The sequence below is a fragment of the Mizuhopecten yessoensis genome, unplaced genomic scaffold (assembly GCF_002113885.1).
Source record: "Mizuhopecten yessoensis strain PY_sf001 unplaced genomic scaffold, ASM211388v2 scaffold2681, whole genome shotgun sequence".
NCBI lineage: Eukaryota > Metazoa > Mollusca > Bivalvia > Pectinida > Pectinidae > Mizuhopecten > Mizuhopecten yessoensis.
The window spans coordinates 977726-1004326 of NW_018404667.1; the positions used below are offsets into that span (position 1 = coordinate 977726).

Below are 26601 nucleotides of genomic sequence, written 5' to 3' on the forward strand. Positions count from 1 at the left end.
TGTCTTTTAACTCTTTCCCTGCCGTTGTCGTGTACACACGACAACAATATGTCATCGTGTTTGTCGTGTACAGACGACAACAATATGTCATCATGTTTGTCGTGTACACACGACACAACAATATATCATCGTGTTTGTCGTGTACAGACGACACAATAAAAACCTGCACTACAACGCTGTTTTTAACACAAGGAATCGTATCGTTCTTTGTCGGACAAATGTCGATTTATCAGTCATACTCAGCTGCCAGTTAGTAATAATGCTGCGAAAATGAAGAAGTGTGTGTCTATGAAAAACAACATAAAACAATAACAATATTTGTCACGGTTACCTGTTTATTTATTGCAGCAGTTACACCTAATCGTCTAAAAAGTACATTACATCCGCCATTTTGTTTTTGGCGCGGGGGTGAGTCTGTGTGCATGTCTAGTAAGGACATCCGGTACGGAATCCGGACCGGAGTTGCGGTACGGAACTAGTTACTATCTTGCTATAGGGAAACTGCCCATGTTAGCTACTCCACATTGGTTTTTCTTGTTCCGTGACATCATGATATAACCTTTATTACCCCAGCTTGTCCCCCAACTGAAACAGAACCACATGCAACACGTTAAGTTTTATAAATATATTAATACGGAAAAAAAATGGTTAACAATTCAATTTTACGCCTATATTCACTAAGCTGTTCAAGTGGTTTTAAGTCCTTTTAGAAAAAAATATGTGATTGACGTGGTACCGCAATTTTTTTATTTGCCTTAGTTCAGTCTATTTGGATCTATTATTTAGTGATTTTATGGAAACACAAACAAGAATATGAATCAACCAAAGTCTATGATTACGCGGATATCGATAAGAATTCATAAATTGGAGGGTTTTCCAAACAACAATTTCTTTTAAATTTAACTTATATATTGTCAAAATGTTTTATTATATAAACAAGTATATAAATTAGCATTTTTCTATTGTTATACATCTAGTAGAAATTATCACGTGCAAATGTTCGCTTTGTATATTTTCTGCAAAACTGATCGCAGTGTAGATTATTTTTAGTCTGTGACGGTTCTGATCTATATAAAAATATAAATTCTATGATATATTTACAATCTATATGATCTATTAGCTCTGCTTGTCGATATTTTCGCGCTAATTTATTGAATGCGAAAAACAGGAAACTGTTCACTTTTGCCGGGTACGGTATAGAATATACATTTTGAATAGTTACCTATTCTTCATCAGCCAAAAGTCAGTCCCATTAAGTGTCCCATACCCCACAACAAGTAGAGAATGGTTCACGTTCTGGGTACACTTTTGGTCGTTCAATATCCCGTGCTTGTACATCTCAAATGATTCTGTCGTTGCATCAACCGCTACAGCAATCGGACCAATTGTAGCAACAGCTTTTTGTAACGCGAGTTCGCTCCCTTTTTGAACTTTTCCATATCCGGTTAAGGTGGCACCTACATTTGTCTTGTTAAAGTGACATTTTTCATCCTGTAAGTATAAATGTAGCTTAATTGCAAAACACATTAAGTTGATTTTAAACGACATTTATAAAGTATTTTAGAATATTTGGTTAATTTAATCGTTTACAATGAACCGAGTATACCAAGATCGCTCATCTCAAATGATAAATCCAATTTGATCTTTTAACACAGGTACAATGTAGAATGCCGACTAGTTTTGTCCTTCGAAAATATTTTATAGTAGATTCAATTTTAATGTAAACGTTCTTTCTTTTGTATAGTTTCCATGCGACCAACCTTGGACAATAATGGAAATATTGTTTTATATCTAGTATTCCGTCTTTTCGTAATCCAGAGTTGTCTGCTCTTATGAGCAGGTATTGATTGTTACGCATTTGTTTGTGAGAGTAACGTCATATTTGTTTGAGAAAACGAAGTAATTTCCTCACACAAACTAATGACGAAGCAATCAATACCTGCTCACAAGAGCAGATAACTTTTGAATAAGAAAAGACGGAATAGCAATTCAAAACACTTTATTCGTGAAACTTGTCGTAATATAGACATGAGTTTAACCGTTTCGGTTAATACATGTAATTTATAACTATATCAGGTCTATGTAACCAAGGATTCAACTGAAGAAAAGTCCAAAATTGATACTGTTCATATGTTAACGACTAATAAAACACATTTTATATGAATGTTTACTTTTAAATGATATATATATATTTATATTAATTTCACTAAGTAAAAAATAAATTCACCGACGGCAGGGCAAAATGTGTGCCGAATTATTTTAATTGAACCGGAATTCTACCTATTATATTTCTGAATTGTGGTAATTTTACCTGTGTAACAGTATAATTACCTTTCCGGTGTAAGGATAGGATACATCTGTATCAATCCCCTTGTTTTTAATGATGTACTCGTAAGACTGTATCATCGACCCACCTTCGCAGCCATTATTTCCTGTCAGGAGGAATACATATTTGTCAGTGGTGGATAATATATATATATATATATATATATATATCTGTATATAATGTGTGTCTGTTTTAATAGGATTTAACGACCTATCATGAGGTCACTTAATGATGTGCATCCATGTGTGGTATGTATGCCTGTATGTGTGTATGTGTGCATGTGTGTATGTGTGCATGTGTGTATGTGTGCATGTGTGTATGTGTGTATGTGTGTATGTGTGTATGTGTGCATGTGTGTATGTGTGCCAGAGACAGAGTAAATGTAAATTAACAACACCGGATATTAATACCAGCTAGGCGGAGATCACACGAGGTGGACTACATGTACCTACAGTTGAAGGTGAGAGTTTTCTATATTTTCCTTACTTCAGAGGATGGCATGGGTTTAAGGCCTTTTTATGAATACCTCACATTTTAAGCGTTTACTTAAACCATAGAAATCGTTCATATATGGGTCAATATTTCTACCAGACTTACAAACACGTCCTCTTGTATCAGCGAAAATTTACGAGTGACAGCTATTACGTGTCTGAGTTAATATTTGAAGTACTTCCCCCCACATATTTTACTGCCTACAACTAGATAAATATATATCTACATTCCACACATTCATTGTGTCAGTTAAAGCATTGTATTAAATGAAATATCGTCAAAAAGTTGTTGTCGAACTATACGGCAAATTGAATGTTTGATTAAGATTACTGTACGGCATCATGCAAATTGCAAGTCGCCGTATAAATGCTATGAAATTATGTCTGCATATTTCTCATAATTTATAACCAACTTTAAAAATACGATATATGTATGTAATGCATAAACATATCAATTAGGCATAGGTAGTGAAATTGTTCGAAAAAAAAGTATCACTCGTGTGTTTTCGTCGATACCAGGCGGCGTGTTTGCAAGTCTAAACAAATATTGACCAATATAGGAATGTTCTCTGTGGTGTAAGCCATTGCTTAAAATGTGAGGATTGATATAAAAAAAAAAGCCCAAACAACATACAAGGCTCTGAGGAAATGAAAATATCAAAAGAAACTCACCTGCAGCAAAAGCCTACTTTGTGTGAACAACGCCTGCCTGGTACAATGTAGCAATACCGGTTTCGTTAACAAACAATGGGGTATGTTGGTGTAATTGCCTCCTTGAGATAGTGCGGATCTGATACCGACATTATAGTTCTATCTCACTGAAACACCATGCCGAGTGCACCCAGAACTGCATTCTACAATGTGCTTTTCTTTGTACAGGGCTTAGCGTCCTAGCAACAGCTAAGGTCATGTAAGGACGGCCTCCTTGTTGTTTGTGTGTGCATGTGTGTATGTGTGTATGTGTTTAGGATGCAAGGCATGTAGGTGTAATTACCTCCTTGTTAATAGTCTGTGTAAATGACGCATTATGTAAAAAAAAATTGAGATTTACTAAATACCATTTATCATTACTTATTGAAATGTTCAATTGCTTCCAAACATCAAGAACTAACAATGCCTGACAAAAAGACGTCAAATACTGTTTACCGGAATGACGTTACTATGGCGTGAAATGCCGCTGAAATGTTCCGAACCGACATGAAGTTCCAATTTTGTGTCAGACAAAAAGGTACAAGTCAGTAGATACCTGTTTCATAAAGAATGATAATTTTAGCAATTTTCGTACAAATTGACCAATCTTACAGCTAGCTCATTGAAGTCGACTTGTTGTTACTGATATACCTTTACCCCCTTATTATATAACTGGTGCTAATTCCCAGCCCTGATTGGAGGAGCGACGTCATGTGACGAGTCTGTAAATATGTGACAGACCTCGTTCTATGAATAGAAAAGTGATACAAACCTCAACCTATAAAAAGAAAAGTGTTACAGACCGCTACTAAAAATAAACCTGGTTAATTTCCCAGCCATCGATTAACAGCCAATCGCAATCAAATCATCTGTTACAGACCTCGTTCTATGAATAGAAAAGTGTTACAGACCTCGACCTATAAATAGAAAAGTGTTGCAAACCGCTACTGAAAATAGCCCTAGGTAATTTCCCAGTCAGTCTGTAATTCTGTTACCAATAACACTACTGAATTTAATTACAAATGAATTATCTGATCAAATTCTGAACTATGTGAATATTGATGATGTCGATTATGCAATTAATATTTACTTGAAATTAAATATCAAATGAATTGAATCTGAAATTCATTTTTTGTGTGTGTTATTTTGTATTTTAAGTCCTTCACTCTGTGAATCCAAAATGGTCCATGCCATCCATTTGTTGACGACATAAAAAATGATTGATCTCATTGTAAAATGTCATATAATAAAACAATTGTGGACTTCAGTTTCGGTCTATCCCTGATTTACGGACCTGGTCTGAACAATATGCACAGAGGCCGAAGACCAGGCTCATAAATCAGGGATAGACCTCACCTGAAGTCCATAATTGTATATTATATACCACATTACGGCTAAATAACGTGACTTTTGTAGCGGAGAATTGTATCTTGGAAACGATGTATTACACTAATCTCATAGATGTATGGTATACGTGTACACACTGCATTACTGGTTTTCGTACTGACCTTCAGCGTTAGAGCAGTCCATTAGGTCCTGAGCGGACAATGGGACAAGCTGACCGGTGACATTGTAATGCTGACCTTCCACTGCACCGTTGGCAGTAAACGCCCAGCAGGACCCGCACTGAAACTGTCATAAATAGTTTTTCTTAATTTTTCTTTCGAAATAAGAATTAATGAGTTCATTATTTTTTTCACAAATTTGTAGACTGGCGTGACAGGGTCTCTTTGCATTTGTAAATCAACCTAACGTAAACTAATGTGCAAAATGTAGAGCAGACTGCACAAATGAAGTTTCCTCTGGCTCCTGGGCAATGGCCATACCTACCTACGTCACAAATAATTACATTTTACTTCAGGAGGCCAACCGTATTGCTATGCATGTGATCAACCACTTACAGTCAAGTAATTTTTTTTTATTGGATATGCTGATTTCACACGAAAACGTGACAGATTATATAGTGTAGATATGTATGAAAAGTATATTAGATATAATTTCTTTGTAATTAATTTGTGCTTATTTAAAGTCAATCGGCCTTTATAAAAAAAACTGCAAGTTTAACAACCAATAAGTGATCTGTTGAGGTACTTTTACATTGTACATATTTAAACATTTTTGGTTTAAAGTTTGATGTGTTCAATTGTGAATGCCTCTTGTTACCATGTTGTTTGACCGAAACTCACAATGCCGATGAGCCGTGAAACAATACCAAAATCAAACCAAAATTTTAATTTTAATATCGTGACGTCATACTCACTTAAAGATCCCATTCCAATACAAACAATTATTTCAGTCGTTTAAACATGGAAAAACGCTGTAATGCACTGGAGTTATCATCGTTGTACACTAGAGTTACATGTAACACTTTAAACATATAAAACAACGTCTACAATTCTTTTATAACCCATTTACGACGGTATTGCTTCGTATAAAACAGTTTTCGTATTTATTGTGGCCTTCGTCTTGTTCCATTTTCTACCCACATTTCATTTTTTTTCAGGTTGGTACTCTATGACCACGTTTTAAACAAAGCGTACCCGAATCGAGTCAGTTCGGTGCATACATATAAAAACTAATTGAATATACGCTTACGGCGTATCCGAATCGACATCGATGTGAGTGGATAACTCGTACATATTTCATGTTAACTGCCCATATTAGGAGATAGCAGAGGGGCCTGACATATTACTTATAAATTGCATACACTAACCATATGAGGTACACCTTTGTGTATATACGCTTCACTGATCATTTGTCTGATCAAGGTGACAAAGAACATACCGTACTAGTCATCGAAACGTCACACTTAATGGTTGTGCTACGTGAATCTTTTTACAACACGTTATACATTGGTAATTAATTTACACAAGACGACGTACCTGATTTCCAACAGGAGACACCCATCCTTCTGTCTTCCAGTCTATTTTTTCAGGTAAGTTGTGCACCTTAGTATCGGCTCGTACCTCGTGCTTAAACTTAAGACTTTGGAAATCTGATTCTTTAAAGCCATGCATTCGTGCTTTTCTTTCATCGTGTGTCTGAAATAAGCAAATTATTACAACGTGTGAAAAATATTAACCGGAAATCATTATTTCTTGATCGCTGTGTTTTATTTAGAAGATAATGTTCTAAACATTTTGTAGGAGAAAGTTTGAAACCATCGGTACATTTGAAATTTTGTTCAAGACAAAGAAGGACCGGGTCAGTGACTACATGTACCTGCACACATGTAACCAAGTTCCTCTTGAGTTCGGATGTTCCGGGTTCGAATCCTTATCTTACCATGTCCCCTATTTCCCCCCTTTCACATACTCTGTATACGTACAAAGAATAGATATATGGAGATAGGTTCCTTACACATGATAACTTGGAAAAAAATACAAAGGAATACAGAGATTGTTATTTAAGGATTGCCGTCCCATTGTTGGTTTTAACAATACAAATTTCACTATAAGTTCTGCGTGCATACCTTAACCCTCAATGTTTTTCCAGTGAGATAGCACTTTAAAGTCGTCATCAAATCTGCGCTCTCATAATGAGGCAAATACACCAACATACCCTGGCTCAAGCACAAAAACAGGTATACACAATGCATGGATGCACGTCCTTAAATAATCTTAGATTTTGATAGGACGTTGCAACTTGTACAATTAGCCAATGAAATGTACCCACCATGTCGCTATACTCGTTAATGCCCAGTGTAAAACTGTGAAGTCCCTTGTCGGCCTCCATGTTGTGTTTTCTAACCTTCTCCAAATTTTCTGCCCAAATTGACCGTCTGTAAAACAAAATGATGTCAACATTATAAATATCGCTATTAACACTGAAGTCAACATACTCGTTTATAGATACCAAAAAAGCACACACCTTTGTTTGATGAAATAATGATGAAGGTGATAATTCATTTTCGCTTGCCAAGGGTTACGATCCGGTACGTTCTACCAACTCTTAGGTAGAACGTACCGGATCATCAACCCTTGGCTATCGAAAATGGGGATTGCATATTAAATGTGAGGGCGATGTCATAAGAGAGTATATCTCACGAATTAAAATGTAGAAGTTGGTTCATGTCCTTGGATCTTGTGTTCCATTGAGAATGTATAGGCATGTCCTGTTACGTAAAATATTAAAAAGTAAATGATTTTTTTAAAGTTGCACGATTGTGTTAGGACTTCAAACTTTAGAAAGGGTAAAGGGAACATCTTTCCCACAATACACTGTTTCATGGGTAACGGAACATCTTTTGGTATCAAGTTTTATTATTTTTAACTGCGTCCTCGGTCAATATATCCTTTCTCGGGTTGATAAATCCAGGTATCGACCTCAGCCAAAGGCTATAATTGAATATTATTATTTTTTTTCATATTATTCCCGGCAAGTGACTGGCCAGGAGTGCATCACGTGTCCACCGATAAAATCGATATTGACTTGGAGCGCGTGATATTTGTTGAAAGACTGGGTGTTTCTAAAAACAGAATTATGACGTGACTCCAAACAAACGCATCGTCCCGCTTCCGTAGATTTTTGCTGTGATTTTTTTTACAGATTGCTAACATAACTGTTTTGAAAATAATAAAACAATTGTAGCCTTTGACTTCGGTCGATACCTGGATTTATCGACCCGAGAAAAGATATATTGACCTCGGACTGCGTTTTAATTCCGCATCACAACTAATGTCACTAGTAGTCCTGGAAATGTTGGATTTATATCAGGAAATATATATACGTAAGTGATTGTTGATTTCTTTCAACTAGTCAATTATAAAAAAAAAATACATTATCAAAATAATTTGTTGCACAACCATTTGAACAAACTATCTTCATAATTATATACATACACATATTTTAATCATTTTTTAGAATAATGTTCTCGAAGAATTGGGTTTGGGTAGGATCATCATTTTCCTTTAAAAAATGAAGGAAGGAAGGAAGCATTCTGGTAGCATTGTATTAACATCAATGGAAACCAATACCATCGGTGAAAATGTTTGTTGATAATATTCTTTAGTCAATCTGATATTATTATTTTTTTACACTACAGCCGCCTTTCATATTAGGTGGGAAAATCATAATATCACATGTCTGTAATCCAAAAGTGTCGATGAATATTTCGTAAGGATTCCTGTATGCTCTAAATTTCAGCGATGGTATAACATCCTGAAGTCCAGGGTTCGATTCCCGGTCGGGTCCAGCACAATTTGGACACTCAGAACACGTTTGTTGGTCATATTTTGTTTATTTCATCTCCATCATGGTTTTTTTATATAAAAAGAAGTCCTGCAAGGTGCACTTCTTTTCTTTCCAAATGAATTTATCAAAACTCCAGTCATTTCTTTGAAATACTTTGATATTGAGAGAACACACTGTTCTGTCAATAATAAACATGCAATATTTTAATAGTTTAATATCAAACATCAGAATATGCGGAAATTGTGATACTGTCTCCCTACATTGGATTTTCAACTAGGGATGCACTTCCTATTTCCGTTTATTAATACACTCCTATGACCTTAACTGAGAAAGTTAGCTTTCATTCCGTCCGAGTTACTTCCCCTCAAACAAGAAACAGCTACCATGATAGGGTGATATGCATATATATATGATGTTCTTGTCACGTTGAAAAAAAAACGTCATTTAGATTGATCTATCCAATTTTAACTCCAGATACATCAATTCAATATCACTATACATGTATATATATAAACCTTTTTTCTGTGTATACCAACGATATCTGAAATACGAGGACGCAAAAAATGTTGAACCATCAAAGAAGCAAACATCTATTATTAAACCTCACCAGCCCTACTGGAGACCAGAGCACAGCTGTAAAAAAAAAAAGGTGGGTAGCTCAATAAGTGATAATTTAAAACACAACTATTTACTGAGTTCAATATCTCCAGAAAGCAAATATTTGAGTAAAATTACATAGAAAATTACAAGTTTTTACATTGTAAAGTGACCGAATGAACAGGGATTAAGCTAGATACCTACTATTGAACTAATAGTTCAAGAATGACGAAGTTGTTATAGCGTGATGACAAAAAAAAAGAAATTCATATAAAAAATGGAAAGTAGATAAGGCAAAAACAAGTGTTAATGTTTTGTCAAAGTTTTTAAATAAATATTACGTAACAGAGGTTTATCTTTCCAAAGCCGAATGAGCTGAACAGAAATTATTCCTAGTCGGGACGATAGGATCCTGCTAGTAATTTGCTAGGAGCTTGTCCCGAGTTTTCCAAGGGTCATAGTGTTTCTTGTAAAAGTATCGCCGAGTATATTTGTCAATATTACCCGGGTCCCTACGTGGATGCCAATGGTACAGAGGATATTATGTTCGAATGCCTCCACCGAGAGTCGCACAATGGACCTCTGGTTTACTAGTCTTACGTTCTACAGAATAAGCTGAAGAGCAGTTCATCCTAGCCGAGGCGGTAGGATGCGGCTAGTATTTTACCAGGGTGACAATTAAATGTGAAATGTCATTTTTTTTTAAAGTCATCACAACAGATAAAACATAATGTCTGGTCAGGTGTATCCCTGCCTCGGGTTGGGATGGGGGATTCCCCATTCATATCCATAACCATTGTGTGACGTCACGTCAACAATACAATGACGTCTCGGAAACAATCAATCAACATCACATCAACAATGCATTTTATCTGTAAAGTTAACATTACATTAAATTTACATTTCTACTCAACTTGGACTCAATATACCTACTTGTCATTTTATAGGTTATTTTTTTCAATGAACTTTTCAGTTGGCAAGTATCAGCAAATAAATCAACCTGATTGCTCTGTTATTCCGCGGAACGCGGGAAGTACATGTAGTTCCATTCATAGATTGTTTTCAATTATTTATTTTTTTGTCAGAAGTATTCAATTGAATTAAAAAAATAATTTACATCTTAATTTGCTTATTCATCTTACCAGGACGACGTCTCACAGTGAGTGATGACGTCATTAAGTGTTGATACCTTCCGTGGTGTTAGACTTGCACAAGACCGATATTTTAGAAATTATCCGAACAAATATCGATATCTCTCTGAATGTAAATATAAGGATAGATTCCCATTTTGTTGAGGCTTATGGGGTATAAACATCAATGGGTCTCGAGACAAATTCAAAATGAACTGCTTCGCAGTTCATAAAATCTGTCTCAAGACCAATTGAGGTTTATACCCCATAAACCTCAACAAAACAGAATTCAATCATTAAACGCATATACCAGGTAATTAGTGTAAGAGAGAACACATACATATTACCCCCCTTGAGGTGAGATTTGGGATATCAACCCTCGGGGAAAGAATGGTAAGCTGCTAAACACCTGCAAGCCTCGTGTTTCATAAATTAACAATCGCCGCCCTCAGGTTAAGACACCCCTTCTAACCCCGAAGGGGTTGAGAGATTGTATTAGTCTTTTTTTTTTTACAATCTTCACCTTTTTAATTCCTCGCTTGGATGGTAGGTCTTCTTATACAAAGTCTTGAAGTCCTCCCACTGTTTGTGTAATTGTGTGTCATGGGGCAGACCAGCCGACAGTGATGACACGAGAAGGAGGACAGCTATCTGAAACAGCAGAATGACGTTCGTGGAAAAAACATGAAATAAACTGTAATAACGTTATTTATATTTGACACTTAATTAATATATCTTCTACGCCAGTCGGAATGCTGTACTGGGTGCCTTCGGCATATATATATATATATATATATCCCGGGGGCCTTTGTAGGTAGGGGACTCCCAATCACTTAGAAACCTGGGATATGTATACTTTCTTTTTCTGTGACGATTATTACTGTGTTTTTTTTTATTAGTATATGTGATTATCTCCCTTTACTTGTTATATATGTTATTGTTATTTTTAGATATGTTTGTTGCAATAATAGCTCTCAAGAGCTAATGTTCCTTGTGTACATGTATGCGACGTTAAATAAAGTTTCTTGTATCTTGTTTCTTGTATTCCGTCTTTGCGTATTGCAGAGTTATCTTCTCTGGGGAGCAGGTATTGATTGTTACGTCACTTGTTTGTGAGAGTAACGTCATCAATTTTTGAGAAAACGACGTAGTTTTCTCACACAAACCAATGACGTAACAATCAATACCTGCTCCAAAGAGAAGATAACTCTGCAATACGCAAAGACGGAATAGTATTTCAGTGAGGTAGCACTCTATCCTCGGCATCAGATCCGTGCTATCACAATGAGGCAATTACATCAACATACATACTATAGTACACCGTATCCAGCACACATACACCCATGTTCAACACACATGGAGTCATGTCTTTAAATGACCTTAGCCGTTGATAGGATGTTAAACCCTGATCAACTAACGAATCCAGACGATTTATAAGTAACTTGTTTTAGCAACTAATCATTAACTATCAAACATGATCGAATATGTTGATTTTCAACAAATACGCAATCTGTTATATTACGTTACAATAATAAACATTTTGTTTGATACGGTATCTGTAGCATTTATATATATTAACATTTAATCAATTTGTACAAAATATATGATATCATGTCTCTTAACAAATTCCTTTGCTATTTTTTTCATCTTTAAAACATTTTGATGTTTTAGTTGAATGTTTGACATATTTGTTCTGGTGAACGTTTCCTTTTCTAGTCATGTTAAGCCGATCATTGTTGAGGCAGTAAGGAAGAACACATTATATCATATTGAGTCAGTAATCGTGCCACAGGTGTTCCTGGTGTAATATACGGTCAGTTACAATATCAGAAATATACCTGGTGTATTATGTAACAGCTTGTATAATTGTATGATGCTAATCACATGACGGGGTAATAAAACATAATGTCGCCCTCATGCTTTTATGTTTCCCCGATCATATTATCGTATTCGGAGCATCTCTAGAAATATCGACAAGGGCCATAACAACATGATCATCTCTATTATCGTGTCATTGTTTTTGATTGATTGATTGATTGGTTGATTGGTTGATTGATTGATTGATTGATTGATTGATTGATTGATTGATTGATTGATTGATTGATTGATTGATTGATTGATTTGTCGGCATAACAAAATATGTATTGCCCTTGTAATCGGAATATCGAATCACGATTCTTCGTTTTTCCCCGATTAATCAGGATTTATTCGGGCTTCTTCCTCGTTAGACTTGATTAACCTCGAAGAAGAAACAGTTAGGGCATTAAATGCATACTATTCATTAAGTTATCATATCAAAAGGGCATATAATGTCCTGATTTACTATACAATCAGATAATAAACTAGAAGACCGTGTGGTGTCAAATTCAGTCATTATAAATGCATATTTAAAAGTCGCGCGATGCCATATATCTAGTCATTTATCATATCAGGAGATCATGTGAATCAACACACATTCAGTTGTCTCCCCATAAGATTACGTGGTGTTATATAAAGTCAGTTAGCATACCAGAAGATCACGTGGTGTTATATAAAGTCATGTATCATACCAAAAGATCACGTGTTGTTATAGTATGTCTGGTATCATACCAGAAGATGGTGCATTTTAATATTAAGTCATGTATCATACCAGAAGATGGTGTGGTTTTATATTAAGTCATGTATCATACCAGAAGATCACGCGGTGGTATAGTATGTCAGTTATCATACCAGAAGATGGTGTGGTTTTATATTAAGTCAGTTACCATACCTGAAAATCACGTGATATCATATAATACAGCAAAGATGGCATACTACGATAGCACGCGGTACATGGTAAAACGTGATAAGTAACAACTATGAGACACTTTTACTTACTGTGCCAACGTAATGCTTCATATAATATCTGTCACATAACATTTGACGTTATTGTACTGTCCAATGAAATAAAAACAATTGTGTCTTACCTTAATTGTAAGCATTGTGGACGGTTCTTTGTCTGTACTCGGCCGGCGTTGTCCTCGACACTTTTGCTTAATCTTCTCTTATACTGTTTACAGTATCTTATTATATACATGTAATAGATATTATCAAATATTTGCTCACGTGATCTATTATAGTTGATGACAGACACATGACTATCATGTGATAACGAAGATACCTATCTAGAATGTTACATGTGCGCGACAAATATAGATAATAATGTGTGACAAGGTTTAGTTTTATTTGGTTTATCATCCAATAAACAGCTAGTGTCATTTAAGGACGTGTATGCATGTTTGTAACATGTAGGGGTATACGTATGTGTCGGTATTTTTGATGCATTTGCTCTCCTGCAATAGCGCGGATCTGAAGACGACTTTAGAGTGCTACTTCACTGAGATACGATGCCGAAGGCACAACGCATTAACACGCCATCAGGTCACATAATACTGACAACGAGTAAACAAACATAGATATATAGCATATAACAGATTATATAATTCAAGGAATGTGGTAGACATACGGAAATTTTGTATTTTTTTCGAAGACGTATACTATTAAAAAGAACCACCAGAAAATCCAAAATCTGTGATGTTTTGTTATTTCATGAGTGAAGATTTGAAAAACACAAAGTTAGTATTTGTCCTGCACAATGTGCATAGCTTTTGCTCAGTGAATTAGTTAAACATGACATGACAAAATCAATCACAGCAGTATTAAAACGTTTATTCCTTTGTATAAGTCAACATTTTTGAGCAATATCTTGTTTATATTATTATCTATTTTACACTAAAAACCTTTAAGAATCCTGTCCAACTGCACTGTGGTTTTTTCCAATAAACTGTACCCTCCCCGTAACTTCCGTTTGGGTATACAATGTAAATGTACCATAGTTGGGCAAGAAAACAAACTCCGGAAGCTCAGTAGGCTGGAGCAATGGTAAAGCAATCTGGTCTGAAATTCAGAGTTCGAATCCCCATTGGCGGATCTAGAGGGGTTATTGGGCTTCACGAAACCCACCACCATGAACATTTTTTTTATTAAAATCATGTATTTTCACCATTTTCATCNCCCCTCGAAATCTGGGACCCACCTCCCCCAACATATATAGTATCTGAATCCGCAACTGAATCCCAGTCTACACTTGCTGAAGGTCACGTACAAGGTATTTATCAAAGGTATAACCATGCCCGTAAAACCGTTTCCAATATTTAGTTACAATGTTCGGATGTGGTACGGGGATCCATAACTTGCTTTCTACGTTATCACGTAATAGTCATGTGGGTGTCATCAATTATAATCACGCGAGTAGATAAAATTGCATATGTATTATCTTATGTTTAACACCTATCAGTAGCAAGTAAACAAATTATCAAGGATAGCTAAAAGAACATGTTTCGACACCAATCTTCAGCAATGCGTGCATGTATGATGAAACATACCCTGCCTCCGGTACACATACACACATGCACACATACACTGCGTACGTCGAGGCACGAGCTAAAATGGCCTTAGCTGTTTATAGGACGTTGAACAAAATTAAACCAAAACAAAACCTAAACGATCAATGTACATGTACACATACACACACGTTCACATGCACATCACACATGGAGGCAGGTTCTTAAACTGCCTTAGCTGTTAAAGGGACGTTAAACAATCTAAAACCAAACCGATACATGAACCTGTACACGTAAATATCACACAAAAGACACTTTCATATTTGTTTCAGTAATAATTATTAACAATCACATCGTTTTATGCTAACCCAGTATGGTACCAGTTAGCCGGTACATGTACCGTGTGCTCTCCTTGTACATGCATGTACCGTGAGTTTCCCTTGTACATGTATGTACCGTGAGTTTCCCTTGTACATGTATGTACCGTGAGTTTTCTTTGTACATGTAGGTACCGTGAGCTCTCCTTGTACATGTATGTACCGTGAGTTATCCTAGTACATGTATGTACCCCTGCATGTTCAGAGGGGAAAGTTATGTTGCATCACACTGCATGTTATTGCTAGAAGCGTAATGAGGGGTCCCTGCAGAACCAGGGGTTTTCGTTCTTGTCTTCTACTGATTGAACGTTGCAGAAACAATAATCTGCTGCTCCTTTTGAAACCCTTTATACCTACGGTACTCGACCTCATATGATCTTAGCTGTTGTTGTTGTTGTTGTTGTTAATACCCAAACAAACAAATCTGACATGATATTTTCTAGTGTATACTATACCACGTGTTTCTCGTAGTTGTGTTTAAAGTAGACGTCTTAATTGAAACGTAATTATCTCGTGGATTTGAAGTAATCCATTTAATTGATATTTTGCCTCTTTCAAAAACGCCGGTGTCCTACAAAACTCTGTTTTTTGTATTGATATCAACGGTTTATCTGGGTCTTGCAATTTCCTATCTCTTTTCCGACGATACATCGCTTTTATTTTCATCACCTAACTCCGAAAGATTTATAGGCAAGGTAAATAAAGACTAGCTAATACTAACGAAACGGTCCAAACATTTCCCTTCAACACTGTCACCATCAATTGAAAATAAAATGAAACAAAAATAATTTTGTGTTAGAATAAAAAATACTGGGTTAGACACTTGACTTTCGATAACAATAAGTTATTGAATTTCTGTTTTGCGGCCAAAAGGAGATAATTCTTAGGAAAAGTCATGTCTAAAAACTACTCGTCACAACTCTGCATTCGATCTCGAAATTCGCCACTGAAAGATAATAATTGAGTAGGACCATAGAGCACAAAAATAAACGGGAACAATCTAGTATCAGAAATTCGAACAGAACACCGAAGGGACAATCGATACGGTGAGATGTCACGTGATTTCCGAACCAGCTACCAGATCATTTGTAAAAGGAGGGTATGTTTGGACATGCCTTATGTGTAAAAATACATTTAGTGATATCAAATTAGTGGTTATGTTAAACTTAAAACATTAAAACATCGAAATGACGTGTGTTCTGAGAGAAATGTACATTGATATAGAATGCTACTGAGAGTAAAAAGTATCCACCCTTAGAACGATACCAAGCGTTCTTGGTCTGCTACTTGAAATGTGAAATTTGCTTCGGGAAAGTCAGATGGGGTCAATTTTCGACATTGGAAGCTTTCCGCTCTTCTTGGTGATACTATCGATGGTGTTACATTTTACCAAGTGTCGATCTAATCCCTGAAACGTCTAATATTTGTCCCCATATCGTCAGGGTATGTCAAAATATACCGCCTTTAACAAATTCGCAGGCCCAAGTGATTTCCGGACCATAAAATAATAATAATAATATACAACATTTATATAGCGCCCTATATAATTTGTAAAATTACTCTAAAGCGCTTTACAACATATGGATAACAGTTATGGTTATAATTGTGAAAATAAACAACAAAGGCTTGCAATCTCTTTCATACATTTAACAAGCAAAGTGCACATAATTGAACAAATAAAAGGGTGGTATTTACATGACGTCTTTGCAAAGATTATAAAAATCAGACGCAAAGAGGTGAGTTTTGATGTCTCTCTCTTGAATTTGGACAGGGTATTTGACTTTCTAATAGCAGATGGTAAGCTATTCCACAACGTAACCGAAACCCTCCCAAAGCATCTGTTTCCGTAGGTCACAGTACGAGATTTTGGGACACACAACAAAGATTCTGACTCCGACCGCAGTGATCGTGACGGCTGATATAGGGTAACAAGCTCCTGTAGGTTCTGAGGAGCTGTTCCATTCAGTGCCTTGTATGTGTACACCAGAATTTTGTACTGCGACCTGTATCGTACAGGTAACCAGTGCAACGAATAAAGCACAGGTGTGATGTGCTCTCTCTTTCGAGTACGAGGAACTAGCCGTGCTGCAGTGTTCTGGACCCTCTGTAGACGACTAGTTAGTGTGTCAGATATACCACAGAGCAGGGCGTTACCATAATCCAAACGAGAGGTAACAAGTGAATGCACCAAAATCTTGCATGCATCTGCAATTAAAAACTGCCGAATACAGCCGATGTTCCTGTCCATATCCGACACCATTCATTATCAGAAAACAAGTACAATTCATTTTGAATGAATTGCCACTCAGATCATATACACTGTAATTTGCTGATCGCCAGGATGTCGATTATTTCTTTCGTCTTACAATGTTCAAAATATTCCAGGTGTAGTTCATCACACCTGTCGATACCGCTTGACCAGTGTGACGTCACTGCAAACGAGGTAGTGAGATGAATTAGGTCACATTATCATCAGAACTCAAGATACGAAACTAATCTTATGTTTACCTCACGAATTTCACAAATAATCAATAAGTAATCAGTCGTCTGCCCGATAAAGCTAAACGGAGTTATGTCCCTTTTAGGTTCGTTGTTGCCGATAAATGTTTTGGCATTCTGCACTCAAAAAAGTAAATATGGATGCTATTTTAAGCGCTGTTCTATTGATTCTACCGTATACCGTCCAAGGTAAGACTAGACTTCAGTTTATATGTATAAGCGTATGTTTAAATGGAGAAATATTACCTTCTTTAGCATCTTCGCTAGCCAAGTGTTCGCTTCATATACACTCCACTTATTTAAGTGGTGTGTATACGAAGCAAACACATGGTAAGTAAAGATAATTTTATAGATACCGAAAGAATCTTCAATAAAGGTCATCAATTTGTAATATCATTTTTTCACTTTATACTCCAAAAATGTACGTATTAAACGTGTCGCTTTAATACGCACATTGTGTGTGTAGAAAGTAAAACTGCAATATTAATAGTGTCTATTGTATATGTAGGTATATAGGACAATTTGGGTTGGGACCGAGGATTTCCCGAGGTTCTGAGATGAAATTCTGTACCTGATTGTAGAATATCCATATACCGTCAATAATTGTTTCATTTTCTCCCACATCTGAACCGAACGTTTGATAAAACAGTACATACAAATTGTCGATGCATCACCACTAAATGTAGTTAAATTTAGATTAGAATTTAAAATTGAAATTGTAAAGAGCAGACAAAAAGTACTGTATACCTTAGGTTAACCTCTTAAAGTTTAAAGATCGATGCAACACCAGGGCAAACTCGTAGGACAATTATCATTTTCTGTGATGTAGTGTCATTTGGTATGCAAATGCGTTCCGAACATTTTAGCACCATTCCACGCAATTATAATATGACGTCAGTATCCCGTCGTATGCTATTTAGGCTTTCAAAACTGACATCACATATAATTTGTACAGCTTTTCCTCTGCTGAAGTGATTAAGGGCATGAGCCCATAAATTATAAATAAGTAACATTTTTATGAATTTGTTAAACATATTTATTCCAGGTCTGTTCCTTGACACTATGATGTCCGATTGTTACGGGATCCCATTCATGTGTAACCTCAAGAAAAAGGGAGATAACTCACAAGAAGAATCAGTCAGTCCATTTATGGCCGGAAGTTTCTCAGGAAGCAACCTCCAGAACAAGGGAGATCACTCTAATAAAGAATCAGTCAGTCCATTTATGGCCGGAAGTTTCACAGGAACCGGAAGTTTCAATAGCATGCAGAGTCAGTCGGGTATTTCGAACGCGGGAAAAATGCATTACAATACTGGACAGAATCCGATGGGCATGACGTCAGGTGGGAAACATGACGGGGAAGAAGTTCAAAATCCGTTCTTCCAGACACAACAAAAAATGCTTTCCGGAGACTTGGCCGGAACTATGAAACAGGATTTCGCCGGTCAAACAACAGACACAGGAGGTTAAATTTATTAAACTACTCCCCATTACTGTAATTTAGCTTTAGAGACTCCGCTCACTCTCCTTTTCGGCAATATTAGTGTATAAAGCATCGATGTTGTTAATGTTATTAAAGTGTACTCTATCTGATGTGATTTTTTAATCTGTTTCTGACATTTTTTTAAAAGAAGTCTTTAGTTAATTTTAACTTAACTATTTTGAGTCTAATATGTAAACTTAACTCGTTTATATGTTACATGCGTTTAACTTTGTAAACTTTTGTGTAATATATGTTCCGCATAACAAAAAAATCTTTAATGGTTTGAACATTGTACAACGATGCCATGGTTCATATAACGTTTAGGGCACCAACAAATTAATCTCTATGTACATCTGTACTTCCATTGTCGAAATTTTGAATGCGTGAAAATAGATGTATTACTTAACCATTGACCATTGATCAAGGAATAATAAATACACAGCACAAAAAAGAATGTCCAGTAAACGGCTCCCATAGATTTAAAAAACCAACAAAGAAGTAAAAAAAAGGGAAAAAAAACAACAAAACAATGCAAATTGAGAAAAGGAGGAATTTACTCGTAGCAAGAAATCGTGTTTTTTTTATTGCTTCATCTTCTATATTGAAGGGAGAATACTCTATAAATAGTCAATACATCTAAGATTGGAACTCTTCCTCCCGATTAGAGTGCAGTGGTACCTTGACTTTAAACCTGGTATTGCGAGAGTGATCACATTATAAAATCCTCCCCATCTTAAAGTTCTAAACGATATATATACACTGAAAATAATGACATACAATTTTCAAAATTTCTGTTCTGTAAATTTTAGCTGAAAACATGGGGAGCGGCATTGGTATTGGTCAAGCCGGTACACAAGCAGGTGAACAGGTAGGCGGGGCAATGTTCGGTCCGGGGATGGTGTCCGGAGCCAGCAACACGCAACAGTTTGGGCCTGGGGGCATGTCTAGTAACGCCGGGGACATGTCGGGTTTTCCGGGGACAATGGCCGGGTCACAGGGCGCACAAGGTAATCTAGACATTGAAATGTTGTTTTGAGATTATTGAAAATGATTCAATCTAATAGAAAAAATATAGTTAGATTTTTTTAAAATAAAATAAATAGACAAAATGAATAAATAAATAAATAAATGAAAATAAAAATATCGAAAAAGAACTTAAGCACACCCTAAACTTGAAATTCAAGACGAAAGGCACGTTTTTATTTACAAGCTTATTAATCAATGGTGATAAGACCCACATTTCCATTTAGTTTCAAAATGCATATGCTACAATGTATGAGATTAGTCATAAATTAAAACTTATCAAGTGAACTGATACAGATTATGTTATTCACTCATACAAATTGAACTGAAAAATATGACAGAATTAGCCTTTTTTGTATTCAATAGGTGGGGGATATCTTGGATTTTCTGGTATGGGGGGATTCCCTGGGTCATCCGGGATGTCAGGGGGATTCCCCGGAGGATCGGGAGGGGGATTTCCCGGTGGGATGTCCGGCGGCAGCGAGACTACACAACATGGAACTACAGGTATACAGTTGATTTTTTTTTCAATATGTTAGATAATTCCTGAGATAAAGACAAACTCGAAGATGAATTAACAAAAAAAAAATACCATCTTTTGTACGTGGTTCAACGTTATTAATAAATGGATATGATTGAATTAGCGAGCAATTCATCGCTTACATTTAAAAAAATGTTTCATAAAAATAAAATCAGGTTTTACATGTTTTTGATGTACATATTGGGATGTTTTCTAAACGTTGTCAACACACCAATACCCCGATGACGTAGACACCAAAAATAAATACGTCACTATAATAAATTACAAGACAACAATTCATTTCTTAAATAATTATAAAATATTACACAATCATTCTTTTCCACAGGCTCTTCCATGACAACCAGTAAACAAAAAGATGGTATATGTGAGGTTAGCTGGACCCGATGCCAACAGAGGTGTATAACTGTCGACCCTGACACTCGGTGTCCTGTTTGTACTTGTGGTTAGTAAACAACGTATCCACCTCACTGAACATTATACATGTATTGCCCTTGTCGATTTTATGTTTCTCCGAGATTTATCTTGTTGCAGGAGGGCGAAGCCCGAGTTACACGTGGTTAATCGAGGAGAAAACAAATGCAACACTATTTTATGATGCCAATCTGATAGTGAAGATTGTCAAATGAAACATCATTATTGTCGTCTGCTTCAGTCATTCGGACTGGGTTATGGTAGATGTTGCCACTTTTTCTAGAGAGGTTCCGAATTAAGGAACATTGGTCGGGAATACTTGATTGCATGAGGGCGACATGACGTTTTATTTTGTCATGTGATCAATATTATCCAATCAGACACGCTGTTATAAAAATAAAGCATAATGATATGGCCTATGATTGATTGGCACATTTACGTGTGTACGCCAAGGTGATGCCCCTCTTTTTATCTGACTTGCTTTAACTTAGTAAACACACTCATAGTTACGCACATCCGTAACGATTGTCAAGTTGCATGTGTCAGTATACCTATGCTATCTTTATCTGGCTGTATCCTTTAGGAATACAATGTTTTCATGATTTCCAATAAAAACAAAACGCCTGAAATTATCTGTAACGCAGAAACAAAAGACAAAGGAGGGTTTAGTTCTACAATTTGTTTTTTCATTATCAAGCTACCCCTACCGGTAAGGAATTTAAAAAATAAGATACCTGCTATTTCCCACGGCATGATTTGTATGTAGCGACTAATATGGGATTGGGGATAGGCTTTATGTCCTATACTTTGACACACGTACACACGCGACCAACGTGAATCGATCACACCCATTGCAACATTTCGGATTTTAAATTCTCTTTAGTTTCTTACCACTTTCTCCCTGACGCCTTACTAAGCAAAATATCGCTTCTAGTTTTTTGTGGATCGTTCGCCAGAGCGAGGAAGTTTGTGGGTTCTGTTTCTCGATTGAGAACAAACAAGAGTCCTTTAAATTACATGAAGGTCTTGCTTTTCTATGTTGAACGTTTAGCTTCACGTGTGTAGCGGTGAGGACCCTTTAGATGAACTTGCCTATAAATAGGACGTTAAACCCAAAAACCAAACGAAACAGTTAGTAATCAATGTATTGTATTATTTTAGAAGATGACAGCAAACCTAAGGTATCGGATCACGGACTAACCGGAAGTGACGAACACACAACTCATACTCGTATGTATTGACTTATTCCGTTTTGCGTATTGCAGAGTTATCTTCTCTTGGGAGCAGGTATTGATTGTTACGTCATTGGTCTGTGTGAGAAAATTACGTCTTTTTCTCAAAATTTGATGACGTTCCTCTCACAAACAAGTGACGAAACAATCAATCCCTGCTCCCACGAGAAGATAACTCTGCAATACGCAAATACGGAATATTTTCATCTTCATTTTCTACAAACTTGAATCAAATCTGATTTCTCTGACATTCTTCGCAAGTACTGAATAACATGTCCGTATTTTGGGACTCGCGTGAATCAAGGTTTCAGACCAGAGTTGTCCTTCCTAACATTGATTTTTATGTTTATGATGATGATAAGGTACGGCAACTCTGGATAATCATTGGTCATCGATTTTATCACTAATATATTTGTTGTTGGCTTGTGAATGTTTGCTCAGTATATCAAAATTTGACTTGTGGGATGTTTATTCCCCAATTGAATCTTTTGTGGGCTTTCAACGTTTCACTCATTTTGCATATATTGATTACTGTGGCATTTAATGCAAATAAGGATTACGTTAATATTTATGTAATATGTATTATTTTAAATGTAAGTGCATTTTCTATAATCAATCACAAAACACAATATATATTACCAGTTCTACCACTTAACATTTTGTTTTTAAGTTTTGAAATGTATTTAAATGTTTTATTAGGCATTTGATTAAAAAGTCGAAGATTTATATCTATCTTGCTGACGATTATTTCGGTTTTGCAGCAAAATCAACTGAATGTGGGAATTTTCCTCTCGACTGTCCAAACCACTGTATCGAGTTTGATGAGTCGGGCTGTACAACATGCACGTGCAGTAAGTGACTCATTGAGTCTATTGATATTGACGACAGCAACATCCGGTGCGGGAAACGTTTAAGGATTCCTGTTCCACTGTATTTTGCAGTTTTAGTATGTACAGTAAAGTCTCCTTAATTTTGTTTTGGATAAACGCTACGGTAACTCAGCTGAACAGGGACACACCCGTTACATGTAACCAGGTAGCCCAGTCGGTTAGAGTGAGAGTTTAACCATTTCACCCCTACATAACTTCAGTAGACTCTACTATGCATTGAAATGGATGAGTCCATTATGGTCTTCAGTGGTGAAAAGGTTAACAATCTGAAATATCCTGGGTTCGAACCCCGGTCTAACCAGCCTTTACTTTTGTTTCATTATTTTGTAATTATCATTTTTCATAAAAGTCCCACAAGCTCTGGTTTTCTTTCCAGATCTGATTAACAAGTTTCCCATGATGCATATTAACAGATTTTGATCATGGTACGGGATTGCTTTCAGTCCGGCGCCTGTTATATAATGCTTTCTGGATAATAAATGCCCTTCGATTATTTATTATTATATTTTTGTTTGTTTGGTTTCGTAGTTTTACTTCAGCTGATAATTCAGACTCTCCTTCAATATCAACTTGAATGTACATGTACCTTAATTTCAAACACAATATATGTGCGAGACATAACGTTCGCGGTTTTTATTGCGTTAACAAAATTAGAAAAATAAAACCCCTCCGACTAACAGCATCGTTAACATGTGATGGAAAGTAAACAAAAATGTTTTCTTATCACATGATAAATTCAGAAAAGTACTAACCCTTCNCCCCCCCCTCTTTTCCTGCAGAATTTTTAATTAATTTGAAAAGTGTATAGCCCTATCCCCCTTTCTCTCTATCTCCCTCTCGCATGCTATTACATTAAATTTGAAGCTCATTTAGACTCTCTCTCTCTCTCTCCCTTTATCTATCTTTGTTGATCGATCAACCATGTAACCATGTTATTTTATGTTAATGTGTTATATGTCATTTACCTATTATTGCATCTACATGGAGTTCTGCTATTTGTATTGCATCTATTTATGTAACGTTAATTCTTTTTAATTTTCAGAAAATGGAAACAGCGAATCATCTTGGTACCAGGACATATGGAATTAAACGTTTACAAACATTGTTGACTGTTATTCTGTGTAAAAGAAAATACAGATTTTCAAGATATTTTTGTGTATTTTATTTATCTGGTAAATTCGTTTTCTAGATTTACTTATAAATACATGTACGTTCAACTACTGCATGTAAGTATATAATCGAAGTACTGTTTCATCTGAACGTAAAATACACACAAGTGATTGCACCTGAACAAATACAAATTCGTAATATATACAGCAGGGTTTTCCTCAGTTTTTTTTAAGATGACATCTTTTCATATTTAACGAATATTCAAGATGGACACGCTCAATCATACCTTAATACATTAAAGGTTGGGGGGGGGGGGGGGGGGGGTGCCATTGTCACGTTGATGTGGCCTATAGTTTTGGTTTAAATAAGTCCTTTTATTTACCAGACTTTTGATGAACTTTAAAACCAAAGAAATCATGATTGTTCCATTAATAGGTCTGAATTTTCTAAAAAAAATATATAGAGAAAGGTGTAGGAGTTTTGCACATTGAAGATATATATGACGGTTCATAGTCTAAAGTGATTCGGGTCAATTGAGTTGATACGACAGGATAGGATTTCAAACTGAAGCTGATACGGAGCCTTATCAGCTAAAAGGCCTGGGGAAAACCCTGTGTTTAAACAGCATGCCGAAAATGAATTACTCTGCAACATAAACCTAAGGACACATCGGTGATGATAGGGGATCAAAAAGCTGAATCAAGCATAATCTAATTATTGCACATTTGAATATTCAACTGAAACGAAACGTTTTTTATTGTTTTAATTACGAAATTTTAATCAATAATAACAATTAGCCAGTCATTTCATAAAAAAAATCGGAAATAATGATACTCACTTGTCACTGTATTTTTTTCTATTTCTACCATCAAGCTATTACAAGTCCTGCTACACGTGTACCGTGGAATCAAATATTTTTGGGGGCCAGCATTCGTGATCTTGAGATAAAACACCATGTCGTGGGTACATGAATTCGCTGATTGCGAGTTCACACTCAATCACAGAATTGCTTTATATCAAACTTGTTCGTGGACCTATGCATAAGTGGATAAAGATTACCCACAAAACCAACAAAATTTAAAATCCCACGAAAATTAGTTATAGTCCAGTATATAGGAGAGTTCAATCATGCATTGCCTCCTATTTAATTCATCTGTTAATTTCTTTTTTGACTATTTTTTTTTTATCGAGAACAAACAAAGAGGAGATGAAGGAAAAACTGGTCTAATTTCAGGTGAAGTCGATTAAATTAAAAGACAATATTCTTTTACAATGGTTAGGAAAATGGTAGGCGTTGGTTTAAATGGTACTGTATGACATTAATACGGAGCCCCCGAAGGGACATGGTAAAACATTTACTAAACCGTGCGCACGGATTAACAAACCGTGCGCACGGATTACCAAACCGTGCACACGGATTATTAAACCGTGCGCACGGATTATTAAACCGTGCGCACGGATTATTAAACCGTGCGCACGGATTACCAAACCGTGCACACGGATTGACAAACCGTGCGCACGGATTATGAAACCGTGCACACGGATTATTAAACCGTGCACACGAATAACCAAACCGTGCACACGGATTACTAAACCGTGCGCACGGATTACTAAACCGTGCGCACGGATTACTAAACCGTGCGCACGTATTAACAAACCGTGCGCACGGATTAACAAACCTTGCGCACGGATTACGAAACCATGCGCACGGATTACCAAAACGCCGGGTGTATCAGTTACCAGGAGTTATCTTTCTGTTCTCATTAGTTCTTCCCCGATATATGATAGCCAATTCCTACCGATCAACGGGAAGCCTACATTACGTAAGTATCGCGAACTTGACATAACTAACAAGGCAGATATGAAGATCTACTCAAAGAAGTTATTGATCCATATTTGTTATTGATAAGCACCAAAATGTCCAAACATTTAGTGCTATTTATTGTATACAGTTGGTAAATTTATAAACGGGAGCACTTTGGTTTGCCATTTCTCATTTAAATTCGTTTACATGTGTATAACTCATCGCCCCTCCTCATTGGCTGATACTCTATATAGTAAGTGTGTTAGTATATTTCACAAACTGTGCATTATTGTATCGTTTCCCTCCGTGTTGTTTACATCTTATGTCAACTTATCACAAAACGCAGTGACACTATGAAAACAGACAGCAATTTACTCCCTCCTTTTGTCCATAAATTATCCGTGACATTTGGAGAAATTGGGTCGGTTAGGGTAAACTGCCCC

The 26601-nt window shown here is 36.2% G+C and overlaps 2 protein-coding genes and 1 long non-coding RNA gene across 3 annotated transcripts; 2 read left to right on the forward strand and 1 right to left on the reverse strand.

The window, feature by feature from the left end:
• Nucleotides 1–314: 314 nt before the first annotated feature.
• LOC110446352 (cathepsin L1-like) lies at nt 315–13481 on the reverse strand. Its single transcript, XM_021491465.1, has 8 exons — nt 13373–13481; nt 10951–11078; nt 7183–7288; nt 6390–6548; nt 5016–5139; nt 2332–2432; nt 1223–1491; nt 315–585 (listed from the first exon to the last, which is right to left on the reverse strand). The coding sequence occupies exons 1-8, from the start codon at nt 13385–13387 to the stop codon at nt 483–485; spliced, it is 1005 nt and encodes a 334-aa protein (XP_021347140.1). The 5' UTR covers nt 13388–13481; the 3' UTR covers nt 315–482.
• Nucleotides 13482–17801: 4320 nt separating this feature from the next.
• LOC110446393 (keratin, type I cytoskeletal 9-like) lies at nt 17802–21158 on the forward strand. The gene is made up of 5 exons (XM_021491525.1): nt 17802–17853; nt 18710–19129; nt 19957–20154; nt 20537–20677; nt 21037–21158. The coding sequence occupies exons 1-5, from the start codon at nt 17802–17804 to the stop codon at nt 21156–21158; spliced, it is 933 nt and encodes a 310-aa protein (XP_021347200.1).
• Nucleotides 21159–22282: 1124 nt separating this feature from the next.
• On the forward strand, nt 22283–24364 carry LOC110446387. Its single transcript, XR_002462458.1, has 3 exons — nt 22283–22352; nt 23116–23205; nt 24287–24364. It is a non-coding gene; the product is annotated as an uncharacterized LOC110446387 (long non-coding RNA).
• The last annotated feature ends 2237 nt before the right edge of the window (nt 24365–26601 follow it).